This window comes from Typopeltis vanoorti, chromosome 7, assembly GCF_054136105.1.
Source record: "Typopeltis vanoorti isolate ZY-2024b chromosome 7, IOZ_Tvanoo_1.0, whole genome shotgun sequence".
NCBI lineage: Eukaryota > Metazoa > Arthropoda > Arachnida > Uropygi > Thelyphonidae > Typopeltis > Typopeltis vanoorti.
The window spans coordinates 97,987,228-98,001,226 of record NC_143555.1 but is presented as its reverse complement, the minus strand read 5'-3'; the positions used below and the strand labels follow the sequence as shown (position 1 = coordinate 98,001,226).

At 36.1% G+C, this 13,999-nt stretch overlaps 1 protein-coding gene across 2 annotated transcripts in view; it reads left to right on the top strand.

The window, feature by feature from the left end:
- The window catches only part of LOC150104892 (choline/ethanolamine kinase-like), a 210,467-nt gene that overhangs the window by 171,983 nt on the left and 24,485 nt on the right, over window positions 1-13,999 (top strand). For both annotated transcript variants that reach the window (XM_090395413.1, XM_090395412.1), the window contains one exon: window positions 11,187-11,295. In XM_090395413.1, coding sequence (XP_090251539.1) covers window positions 11,187-11,295 — 109 coding nt within the window. The remainder of the gene's footprint in view (window positions 1-11,186; window positions 11,296-13,999) is intronic.

Here is a 13,999-nt window from a genome sequence, read left to right as displayed (position 1 = left end):
TTAATGCAATTCAGAAGAGAGTGGTACAGTTGATTGACTCCTCTTTCACAGACTTTCTTCAGCCATTGTCTCATAGATGGTCAGTTTCTGCATTGTCTCTTCTTGAGATATTTCCATTGTCAGTTCAACATCATTTATGCTCTCCTCCTCATCATTTCTGCTAAACTTATGTGAACTTGAGAAACAGCTACCCAATATTCTTTTCAACTTTTATAGTTGAACTGTTGACTTACTGATCTTGCTATTCCCAGTCTTTTATTCCATTTACTCAGTTCTGTGAAGTATTTCAAGGACTACAACCTCTAGCTCTTTAAGAATATCAACAGATTAATAGCTCTTGACCTTAGTGCACACCATGGCCTTTAGTAGCTATAGACCTCACCCTCCTGTGTGGGAGTGATATATAGAACTGCTTCACTAGTTAGAAACTCACCAGTTACTTAATGATTACCAATATGGATTCTATAATTCTTGTTCCACAGTGGATCTCCTAGCTAACCTTGGTTACTTCTGGACAGAGATCATGGAAAAGTTTGGAGATTACTCTTGAAATTTCCAAGGCATTTGAATCTGACATGGCCTTACCATGCTGGTATTCCTCTTGCCCTTTATGAGTGGATCACCAGCTCTGATTTTATTGTGGGTTATAGTGGATGGTTTCCTTTCATCAAATTTTTCAAACACTACTGGTGTATCTCACAAGTCTGTGCTTTCACCAACACTTTTATACATCAGTCAATACATCAGTAATATCTCTCTCTGACATCCAATCCTATTCATAGTTTTGCAGATGACAACACTTTCCATTCCTCTTTCATACACAAAACACTTGTAGTATTCAGGTGATTTCAGGCTTTAAGATTCTTCATAAGCAATGCCTTAAACAATGTTACCATTCAAGTGGGTTGAGAATAACCTGAGAAGTTTTAATGCCACCAAAACAGACATGTCTCATTTTCTAGAAGAAAGACCATGCTTCTCCCTTACTTTTGATAGTATTCTGCTTGCAGGATCAGTTTTCTTTTCTTGTGTTCATTTTCATATCTAGCTTATCCTTGCCTGCCACAAAACACATCATGTCCATAACCTATTCAACCTCTAAAAAGATTGGTATTTTTTTGTTTTGTTTTAAACAATGCTTCTCTTCAGTTCAACTTCTGACACTTTATAAAACTCAAATCTGTTCAACCTTTAGAACATTGTTCATGAATATTGTTCTTACATTTAGGACAGTTCTCATGATGCTTCATTGCATTTGGAAGAGTCCTATTCACTGATTGACGATCTTTCTCTCTCTCACTCACTGTCTCCACTTTCTTTCCCATAGATGCTATACTGCTGCATTGTGTTTTCTGTAGTATACTCATGCTGAACTGGCCAGTACCATCTTTCCACTTTTGTTAAATCATGTACCAACACAAGCAGCTGCTAGCCATCACCCATATACAGTTCAGCTCCAAACTTATCAAACCAACTTTTCATCCTACTCTTTCATTCCATATACCCCTGCTCTTTGGAACAATGTTCTTCATACTGTTTTCCCCAATCTTCAGCTATTTAAGAAACATATCAATAAATTCTTTTCTTTTCCATACAGGTCACTAGGTCACTGTTGTCATAGGTCTTGGGACCTCGTGTTGGGGCTGATATACGAGGGTGGTCTGAAAAGCTCTCGGCCTAACAATGAAAAAATGAATTTATAATTTCAAAATGATTTCTATTTTTCAACATAATCTCCTTTAAGACTAATACATTTATTCCAGTAATGCTCCAGTGCCATTATTCCGTCCCTGTAGTGGTTCTCAGTAAGATCTGCAAAATACCCCTCTACAGCTGCATTCACCTCTTGATTCGAAGAAAAACTATCAAGCGAGAAAGAGTTTTAGTTTTGGAAAGAGATTTTGGAAAGTCACGGGGAGCCAAATCTGGGGAATAGGTTGGATGTTCCAACAAATCAGTAATTCAACAATAGTGCAGATCCCTTAATTTTCCCATTGCCAAAACACCTTTGTGGGCAGGTGCATTGTCCTGATGAAAGATTTATTTTCTTCTGCAAACTGGGTCTTTTCTCATGAATTTTTTCATCTAGTCTGTTATTCCGATCTTAAAAGATCGGAATAACATTCTCCAGTTATTGTTTTACCCTTTTCAAGATAATTAAACAAAATGCCTGTAGCATCCCAAAACACCGATGTCATGACCTTTCCTGCTGATGGAACAGACTTTGGCGCTGAACAACTGGCTTCTGTTCACCTGTTTTGACTGCTGTTTGGATTCTGGTGTGTAATGGTGAATCCAAGTCTCATCCATAGTAATAAATCGACGCACAAATTTATTCTTGTTCTATTTTTTTTCGTGTTTTATTCTTGTAAAAACACTCCAAGCACTTCAGAGATTTTCATGCGAGTGCGTTTTTGATCTGTCGTGAGCAAGAGCAGCACCCATTTTGCACAAAGCTTTTTCATTTGCAATTCTTCATGCAAAATATATCCTACACATTCTTTTGAAATGCCTATAGTCTTAGCAATTTCATGCACTTTGACTTGCCGATCATCCAATACCATATTGTGCACTTGATCAATGATTTCTGGTGGTGTTACACTTTTTGGACATCCTTCACATGGATCATCTTCAAGGCTGGTATGGCTACCTTAAAGCCCATTTCTTAATTGTCGAAAATGAAAGAGAAGAGTGCCCATAAACGTTTATGAACTTTGAATGAATTTCTTTTGGTGTTAAACCTTCTTTTACAAAGAATTTTATAACCACACAATACTCAATTTCATCCATTGAGGATACAAACAACAGTTTTGCTTCAGATAGCTGTATAAAACTAACTACTTGATAGAGTAGTTTGTTTGAATGATTGATAGAATGACTTGCAATTTCACGTGGATGCTTCTAACAGATGTACCAACTTAGAAAAAAAATCTTGCTGATAGTGTTGCCATCTATGGTTGAGGCAGAGACTTTTCATGGCACCTGTGTGTGTGTGTGTACACACACACACACACACACACAGTCGGTTCTCTTTTTATGCGGTAGATACGTTCCACAGAAAACCGCATATCAAAAATCGCACAAAAAAGACCTAACTTAACGTTGAATACATTCCGTACTATTCTAAAACCACATAAAACCGAAGCGGTGAATTAAAATAAACCTAAAATCACATAAAAAAAAAAAAAGTTTGTTTATGAAAATTCAGGAAAATAAAAATCCCTGCTGGCATTTTTATTTTTCAGGGTAATTCAGCGTAAAGCTGGATTACCCTAAGTTTGTTTTAAAGCTTTATTCATTTAATTTTATTGAAAAGTAACACTTTTTTTTTAATATTTTGTCATCAGAATTATCATCGCTATTAGACAATGTTCGGCAACGTTTGCGAACTGGTGCGAAATCACTTTCATCATCAGAAGACATAGTCAGTGCATCAGATCTGTGATGAATAAAGGCAATTCTTCACGAACAGAATTAGCTTCACGCTCGTTCTGTGCCGATTTTTTTTCTTCTGACAACGTAATCAGTGATTAAACTTTGCGATGATGATTTCACTAATTTCTTATACAGCTTGCGATATCCAGACATACAGTTCTTCAGCTCATGTGGGAATTTAAATTCCAATTTATTGTGCAGTTCAAGACCTTGAATTATATTGCAGTGAGGGAGACAGTTTTTCTTCTGCTTCACTTTATCGTTTTCTGGATCTTCAATGATATCTAAAGTTAATCGATATTCAATAATATCATTGTCACTTAAGGCATTATCCACAAGCAATTCGTCTACATCGTTCTGGCTAAATGTATCAAAACCTCCACCAATTTCATGTGCCAAATTAATGATTTCAGCTAATAATGTAGATGTTTTGCATGGTTGCACTGTTTGCAACACATCCAGGCAAAGCTGCTTTCCAGCAGGCATTTAAAGTTTGTGGTCTTATTTCAGCAATAGCAGATGCAACATGATTTAAGCAGTTCAAAATAGACATTTTTTTTCCAAATGTCAGTTACTGTTAATGATTAATTTTCTACTTTATCCAATATAAATTGAAAAGTGTGCTTAACGTATTCTTGTGTAGAGGCTTAAGTGCTGTGAGGACATTATGTTAGAGGTTTAATGGATTTTTTACAACACTCAAAAAGAATTAAAATAGAATTTAATACTTCCTATATTTCGTCCTAGATCTATGGGGATTACAAAGACAATTAATGTAACATGCACACAAAAACTTACAATGATAAGCCCAACCACGTGGGTGACAATAAAGTCCTATCTAGGTGGAGCGCCCTCTAAGGGCAGTTGTAGGTGGCCTGGAATGTAAGGTGGGACCTCTGGTGATGACTGTTTCCCAAATCTTCGGAAGCTTGATGCAACCGTATTTGTTAAGATTTGGTTGGTTTTTGAGAGCTGCTGCTGCTTCTAAGAAAAGTCTCTCTTTCTTCAATTTGTTATGGTGGAGCATGGTGGTTTTCTTCCATGATACTCAGTGGGTAGTGTCCAAAACATGGTCAGCCAAGCCTGAATGGCCATAGTTGTGTTTAACGATGTACGACTTGTGTTCCTCTAGGCGGATGGATGCTGATCTGCCTGTCTGTCCAAAGTACGCAAGCTTACAGGAACAGAGTACTTTGTAAATTCCAGGCAGAGAGAGAGGAGGGAGCTGATCTTTCGTAGAACGGATAAGGGTAGCCAGTTTGCGGTAGGGCTTATATGCTGTGTGTAGGTTATACTTTTTTAGTATCTTGGCTATTTTTTCCGAAGTGCCACGGATGTAGGGTATGGTGATGGCATTTTTAAATTCTTGTTGACGAGAGGGACGGGGAATGGGGGAGGAATTGATTATTTTTTTTTGATGCTGTGTTCGCTGTAGCCATTGGAGAGGAAAGTTCTGTGTAAGGAAAAGAGATCTAAGATGACATCTTAGATCTCTTTTCCTTTGCCATCAACTCTGGGTATTTCGCTTGGAATAACAAAATCTACAAGCAGATAGAGGGAACCGCCATGGGCTCCCCCCTCTCACCCCCCCTTGCCAATTTCTATATGGAAGATTTCGAAAAACGAGCCATAGACTCAGCCCCACTCAAACCTTCTATCTGGCTAAGATATGTAGATGATGTGTTCTCTATTTGGCCTCATGGCCCAGACACATTAGATTCCTTCCTTGGTCATCTCAATAGCCTACATCCAAGAATCCAGTTTACTATGGAAAAGGAAAAGAACAATTGTTTACCCTTCCTAGACACCTTAGTCACACGCCTGCCCAATGATACACTTGCCTTCACTGTATACAGAAAACCCACACACACAGGCAGATACATTCACAAACTCTCCCACCACCACCTCTCACAACAATATAGCATCATTAAAACCCTTACCAAGAGAGCCCACAATCTTTGTTCCAGTGGAACCGCCCTCGCTACTGAGCTTAACCACATACACAGAACTTTCCTCTCCAATGGCTACAGCGAACACAGCATCAAAAAAATAATCAATTCCTCCCCCATTCCCCATCCCTCTCGTCAACAAGAATTTAAAAATGCCATCACCATACCCTACATCCGTGGCACTTCGGAAAAAATAGCCAAGATACTAAAAAAGTATAACCTACACACAGCATATAAGCCCTACCGCAAACTGGCTACTCTTATCCGTTCTACGAAAGATCAGCTCCCTCCTCTCTCTCTGCCTGGAGTTTACAAAGTACCCTGTTCCTGTAAGCTTGCGTACTTTGGACAGACAGGCAGATCAGCATCCATCCGCCTAGAGGAACACAAGTCGTACATCGTTAAACACAACTATGGCCATTCAGGCTTGGCTGACCATATTTTGGACACTACCCACAGAGTATCATGGAAGAAAACCACCATGCTCCACCACAACAAATTCAAGAAAGAGAGACTTTTCTTAGAAGCAGCAGCAGCTCTCAAAAACCAACCAAATCTTAACAAATACGGTTGCATCAAGCTTCCGAAGATTTGGGAAACAGTCATCACCAGAGGTGTCCCACCTTACATTCCAGGCCACCTACAACTGCCCTTAGAGGGCGCTCCACCTAGATAGGACTTAATTGTCACCCACGTGGTTGGGCTTAGTATTGTAAGTTTTTGTGTGCATGTTACATTAATTGTCTTTGTAATCCCCGTAGATGTCCTAGTGACTAGGACGAAATATAGGAAGTATTAAATTCTATTTTAATTCTTTTTGAGTGTTGTAAAAAATCCATTAAACCTCCAACATAATGTGCTTAACGTAATATTTTTAAAAGTAGCAATTATGCCTTGATCTAATGGTTGAATAATGCCTGTTGTACTGGGTGGAAAAAACACTACCTGCACATTTGGATGTTCTAAATGTGGATGACTTGGTGCATTGTCAACAGTTAATAAAACTTTAAAATCAAGAGCTTTTTGCTTCATATATGTTTCCACGTCTGGTACAAAGCAATTATTGAACCATTCAGTAAATACAGCAGTTGTTACCCAGGCCTTTGTATTAGCCATCCAATATACCGGTAGCTGTTTTAGTTCTTTGCCTTTTAGAGCAAGTGGTCTTAGAAATCGATTTACTAGGAGGGGTTTCAACATTCAATCTCCTGATGCATTGCTACAAAGTAACAACATTACTCAATCTTTGCTTGCTTTAAACCCACTTGCTTTTTTCTCAGATTTTGCGATGCAAGTTCAACTAGGCATTTTCTTCCAAAACAATTGTTTTGTTAGCGTTAAACACTTGATCGGGACAATAACCACCATCTTCAATAATTTTGGCTAACTTCTCTTGAAAATTTTTGGCTGCTGCTTCATCTGCTGCTGCAACATTGCTCGTAATCTTTACGATATGAAGTGCATTCCTTTTTAAAAACCCGGTTAACCATCCTTTGCTAGCTGAAAATTCTTTATCAGCCTGGGAAGCGGAAGTAGTCAGTTCCAATTGCTTCGCCTGTTCATAAAACCGAAGAGCATTTTGTTTAATTAAATAACCACTTATAGGAATTCTTCTTTGAGTTAATTCTTCAATCCAAATTACGAGCGCTCATTCTGTTTTTCCTAATAAAGTGTCTCGTGAGTACGATGATAATTTGGCACCTAGTTTTGTGGCAAATTATCATCGAAAATCCAGAAATGACAGATTTTCATATTGCGACTTCATTCTTTTTAATTGCTCTTATAGTAGATTCGCCTAAATTAAAATGTTTAGCAATCACATATGTTTCCACGTAGATCCCTCTCCTTTTGCTAAGCGATCTAAAATTGCAATTTTCATTTCCAAAGAAATTGCTTTTCTTTGGTGCTTTTTTTCTCCATTGGACCAAATTTAATCAATTAATAATAAAAAATAAGCTAAATTAATTATTAATTCATACATTACAAAATAACCAAGGTGTTCCATGAAAATTTCAGGATTTGTGAAGTGTTCCATTTTAGGAAATGCTGGATTACCCTATTATTGGAATGGATTCGCCTTCTGTTGACATGCGCAGAAGTGTCGAAAGGTCTCATATCTGTGGGCACATTACCGCATAACTTCAAATCTGCATAAAAAGAGACCTGAGTGTTATACATCTTTTTAAAAAGAATTGAATGACTTAAACTGAGAGAAATGGAAAAAAAACAGTTTATTAGTATTACACAACTAGTTTCAGCTTTTTAACAGCCTTTGTCAGGTGTACATTATAAAAGAAATAACCAATAACATTGGAGAAAAAACTGTAAACATCACAGAAAGTAAATGTATATAACGTTAAAACATTGAAGTCAACTATTTAAATCTGTTCCCTCGTTGGCTACATTGTTAGACGTGTGCGTGCATGTAGCATCTCGTGAACACCAGTGTTTGATCACAGCAGAATAACAGTCTGAAAGGTTGTTGTTTAGATGTACAGGTTTGAGGATGATTTCCTTAGATTCTATAATCTTCCTTTCCAATTCGTTATGGCAACAGAAAATGTTGTTAGATTTGTCCCAAAGGATTGTATGGCTATTGTTTTCTTCATCAGAATTGGCCGAAAACAGAACATGGCTAGATAAAGTACTGGCACGTGTTCTCTTGTAAGCGATGTCTCTCTTGTGCTTCTCAATGCATAACTTGATTGACTTATCTGTTTGGCCAAAGTAAGGAATGTCACAGTTGCACGAAATATGATAAACACCAGGATATTTAAGATTATGATGACTAGGTTTTAGATGTCTTACTAGAGAACGGATTTTTGGAAGAGGAGTAAATAAAGTTCTTATGTTGTATTTTTTAAGAACCTTGGCTAATTTGGGAGAAACAGAGCTTATGTATGTTATAGAGATATTACCTTTTACATTATTCGACTCTTCATTATGGCGACCAGGAGGATTAAATAGGTATTTTTTAGTAATTTTTTGAGAATATCCATTTAGTCAAAAAGTAGATCTAAGAAAATTGATTTCTTTATGAAGTTCAATGGGGTCATCAAGAAGAGAGCGAGCGCTATGTCCCAAACAGATAAGTCAATCGAGTTATGCATTAAGGAGCACAAGAGAGACATCGCTTACAAGAGAACACGTGCCAGTACTTTATCTAGCCATGTTCTGTTTTCGGCCAATTCTGATGAAGCAAACTATAGCCATACAATTCTTTGGGACAAATCTAACATTTTCCGTTGCCATGACGAATTGGAAAGGAGGATTATAGAATCTAAGGAAATCATCCTCAACCCTGTACATCTAAACAACAACCTAAGCTATAACCTTTCAGACTGTCATTCTGCTGTGATCAAATACTGGCGTTCACGAGATGCTATACGCATGCACACGTCTAACAATGTAGCCAATGAGGGAACAGCTGTGAATATGTTGAATGTTGAACGAATATTCAAAGTTTTAACATTAAATATATTACTTTCTGTGATGTTTACAGTTTTTTCCTCCATGTTTAAATGGTTATTTCTTTTATAATGTGCACCTGACGAAGGCTGTTAAAAAGCTGAAACTAGTTGTGTAATACTAATAAACTGTTTTTTTTCCATTTCTCTCTGTTTAAGTCATTAAATTCTTAAAAAAAAAAAAAAAAAAAAAAAAAATATATATATATATATATATATATATATATATATATATAAAATTTAGCTTTTATAAACAAAGTTTTTGCTACAATAGGTTAGTTACATCTCCTTAATGCTCAGTTGCATGCATTCATAAGGCCAGTTTGCCTGTCAGCTCGAGAAAGAACGAGTTATTGTGATAAAAGAATGTTGTCATCTTTGTTATGACCACTTAGCTCTTTCTGAAAAATGTGTTACCATTCATATAGAGGGTGCAGGGTTCACTTTCCTACCAATTTTTTTTTTATCTCCACAAAAACACTTAAGCCAGAAAACATGTTCAAGATATAATCTGAGAAAAACCTTTCATGGAAATATTTTTTTTATGTAATTCACTTCTAAAACCTTATAAAGAAAATACGATTTAATAGAAGGATGGTGATAAAGAATATGGAGGTTATGTCATTGATAAATTTGGCACTTACTGTTCAGAAACTATGGTGCTTGGTTATTTGCACAAAATAAGTTTTTTAAAAAAAAAAATTAAATGTCAGCCTGCTTGGCCAAGCGTATCTGCTTTGGTGATTAGTGTATCTGCTTTCCGGCCAAAAGGCTGCAGGTTCAAATTCCGCTGTGGGCATAGATGTTTGTGATTATCTGTGATAATGGTGGTGGTCAGCGGTAGATGGCGTTGGTGTATATGATGAAGATAGTTGCGATTCATGGTAGTTGGTGGATTTGAGTGGTGGAGACAGAGAGTAGTGGAGTAGGTACCCTCTCTCGATGAGTCTTTGGATTCCCTGGAGGTGTCATGTAATAATAATAAAAAAAAAAAAAGACACAAGGTTGATCTTGATATGCTAGCCTTGGATAGCAGATCTGTTTTCCAAATTCTTTGGGTTCAAATCCCACTGTGGCATAATGTTTTTAAATAGTAGATGAATTTCACTAGTGTGAGATCACCTCTCTGCTTGAGGCTTAACGTACCATTTTCTGTGGTTTCTATAGTAGGATTTCCAAATTATCTGTCACTTGGCCCATCCAGAATACTAGTATGGGAAGTTTACAGCCTTCCATGGGCAAGATTATAATAGATTGAATTGTAAACTGAGTAAATATTTTCTCGACTTAAGTCTAATCTTTAAAGGTACCTGTAGCATAACTATAGACAACAAATTACATAACCACAGTAATTAACTAATGAAATGAAAGTACAGATATTTCATACTGAAAATATCAGTGTGTAGAAACAGCAAATCAAAGAAATGGAATACAAGCTACATACAATTGGTTTACCAGTCGCCACATCTAGAAATTAATATATTAATAAATAATATTAAAACTTCCGATCTTTTGATTCTGATCTTTGAGTTTCTTATTTGGCTTTGAAATAATGTGGGATTTAATATCCCCTTAATTTAAATAATGTTACATTGCTGAAGTGAAGCCTATTGGCTCTTTTAAGTAATTTATAAGTGTACCTTTTTTGACAACTCGTATAGCAAAATATACAAGTTCTTTTCGCTATAACCTCAGTATTACCTGGTCTACCTACTCACTGATGAGACCTCAATAAAGGTCAAAACCGGTCTGGGTAGTGACCTTCCACCATAATGTATAACATCATACATCTCCTAGGAGATGTGTTTTACATTATGGGTAATACTAAGAATAGTGATCAAAACTTTACCCACTTGCTACGAGTTGCCCTAGTGTTGAACTATGTGCTTTAGCTTATGTTACAATCTGCCGAAATTTTTATAGTTTACTATATTCGGCATAAAACTCTTTGATTCCGATCTTTGAGTTTCTTATTCGGCTTTGAAATAATGCGGGATTTAATATCCCCTTAATTTAAATAATATTAAAACTATTTTTGATGTTTACATAAAATAGTTTTAATATTATTTATTAATATATTAATTTCTAGACATAGCAACTGTTTTTAATTGGTAAACCAATTGTTGTATGTAGCTTGTATTCCTATTTCTTTGATTTTCTTGTTTCTACGCACTGATGATGTACTGTTATTTTCAATACGAAATAGCTGTACTTTTATTTCATTAAAGTTATTGTGAAATTTGTTGTTTCTTGACTTAAAACTTTTTTTTAAATGCAAAACTGTTTGTGCAATTTTCTTGAGTTACAGCAGCTTTAACTGAATATTATTTTATAGGGCATTTGATATAGCAAATCACTTCTGTGAATGGTGTTTTGATTATTCTGCTGCAGAATATCCACATTTCACTTCAAGACTTGAAGATTATCCAAGCAGAGATCAACAGGTATATATGTATTAATTTAGATTATAATATACTTTGATGTAATTACATAGATTAAACAACAGTTGTTTCTGCTATAGTGGTTTGTCCTAATAATGACATTTCATACATTTCAATCTCTTTTTAAAGATATAATTTTAGGGAATTATTAATCTAATAAAAAATAATTGGTGGCATCTGTAATTTAAAGTTTATCCAGGATTAAAAAAATATAATTTTCTTTTAAATTTGTAGAGAAACCAAGTGCTGTACACGTGTTGCTCAGATATGTCATTGTTTATTAGTAGATATTAGCAATGTTGCTATGTAATTGGTGGTATTTTGTTTATTTTGACTGTGTTGTTAAGTGGTGTTATTTAGTCAACTATTATTATGTGATATACTTTCAGAAACATTTTTCGTTATAGCACCGATGCATATGAGAAAAATGGCGACCAAGACATCAATATTAACTGATATCAACATATGGGATTTAGTGTGGTGTAGTATGTGTTTAATGTATTCGTTCCTGAGAGTAAATGGTTTGTGGTATGAGACCGAGAATGGAGAAAATATTTGTCAGAAATGTTTCGTGAGTATAAGAAATGCAAGTAGTGTTGGGGGGGGGGGAATGAAGTGACTGATATTATGGTAGGGCGAGATTATCAAAGTGTTGTGGAGAATTTAGCAGAAGCAGTGAATGAGTGCAAGAAATACAAATGAGTTTGAAAGAAGTGGGTGAAAGTAATAATGTGGATGATGAGATGCTAGTGTAAAAGAAATTGCACATGTGGACTCTTTCACAAGACAAAACGTGAACTTGAGTCACTAGAGAAATGATTGTACAGAAGGATGGAGAATGAAAGAAATTGTGAATGGGCAAAGCATAGAAGTGCAAGGAACTAGGAGAAAAGAGATAGTATTGTACTGTGCGACCACAGAAGCGAAAGCTATCGCTTGCAGATTGTCAAGAAGAGTCGATTCATGTTGAAAGAGAGAAAGGAATAAGGCAATGTACAAATTCATCACCAACATGCGAAATCGTGTTTTTGTATGTAAAATTTTCCAATGTACAAGCAAAATAGTTACCACTTTAAAAACTAGAATTTTTATAAAAGAAAAGCTAATTTTCTGATGTATAATAATAATAAACTCATTCCACGAAATGCATTGATTACCCTATTATCGGAATGGATTTGCTTTCTTCTGCCATGCGCTTCTTCTCCAGGTGTGAAGATAAAGGATGTTATAGTTCGCCCACTGATTTGAGGTCCCTCGACACTTCTGCGCATGTCAGAAAAAGGAGAATCCATTCTGATAATAGGGTAATCAGCCTGTCTTCTGGGATGTAATAATAAACAAACTGAGTTTATTATTACAGGTCGGAAAATTTAGCTTTTCTTTTACGAACATTGCTGTTTTTAAAGTGTAACTATTTTGCTTGTATAACAGTTGGAAAAATGTACGTAGAGTGTAAATACGTGCAAATACTGCGTTCTACATAAAACAATGTCACTTCGCTCCATGATAAGTTTCCTTTTATTCTGGGACTTTTTAAAACAAAATCCGATTTCATGAAGTATTTTCCATAAAGTTTCTCTTTTCCAAAGAAAATTAATTTTTTTTTTAAGCACAGGAATCAATATCGGAAACAGTTGGCACTCTTTTCTCGACCACGTAAAAATTGTGAATAGTTCTTCTTATAACGTGTACATCAAAATCATTCAAAGCTACGGTTTCGATGGTTTTCTTTCTATAATGCTTTTTTTAGGCAATTTAAATTTTGGCTTACCTTCACCTTTTGATTCCCTACAAATTCTTTTAACAGTCAACCCCAATACGCCCGCAATTGCACTTGCACCTTTTACGACTTGAGGGGAACAAGAAGACAGCCTTCTGACAATTCTTTTTCACAGAATGTCAGCACATTATTCAATATTCTTTTGCAAGAGCTACTGAAACGTGTAACAATAGAACTTGTTGACTGTTCTGGATCCATCATACAAATTAATAATAAAAAAATAATGCAAAAAGAGAACAACAGAAATCAAGCTAGTACAACGACAGACAAGAAAGCACGAGATTTCGCATGTTGGCGACCAATTCATACATCCTTCATTTCTTTCTCCCCTTCAGCATGAATCGACTATTCTTGGCACCAAGCCAAGAAGGGATCTAGAAATGGTTGGAGAACTATAGTGAAGCTTTAAGTTTCCAGAAGAAAGAAGTGAATAAATTCTTGTGTAGAGGCTTAAGTGCTGTGAGGACATTATGTTGGAGGTTTAATGGATTTTTTACAACACTCAAAAAGAATTAAAATAGAATTTAATACTTCCTATATTTCGTCCTAGTCACTAGGACATCTACGGGGATTACAAAGACAATTAATGTAACATGCACACAAAAACTTACAATACTAAGCCCAACCACGTGGGTGACAATACAGTCCTATCTAGGTGGAGCGCCCTCTAAGGGCAGTTGTAGGTGGCCTGGAATGTAAGGTGGGACCTCTGGTGATGACTGTTTCCCAAATCTTCGGAAGCTTAATGCAACCGTATTTGTTAAGATTTGGTTGGTTTTTGAGAGCTGCTGCTGCTTCTAAGAAAAGTCTCTCTTTCTTGAATTTGTTGTGGTGGAGCATGACGGTTTTCTTCCATGATATTCTGTGGGTGGTGTCCAAAACGTATAAGCATATAAGCCCTACCGCAAACTGGCTACCCTTATCCGT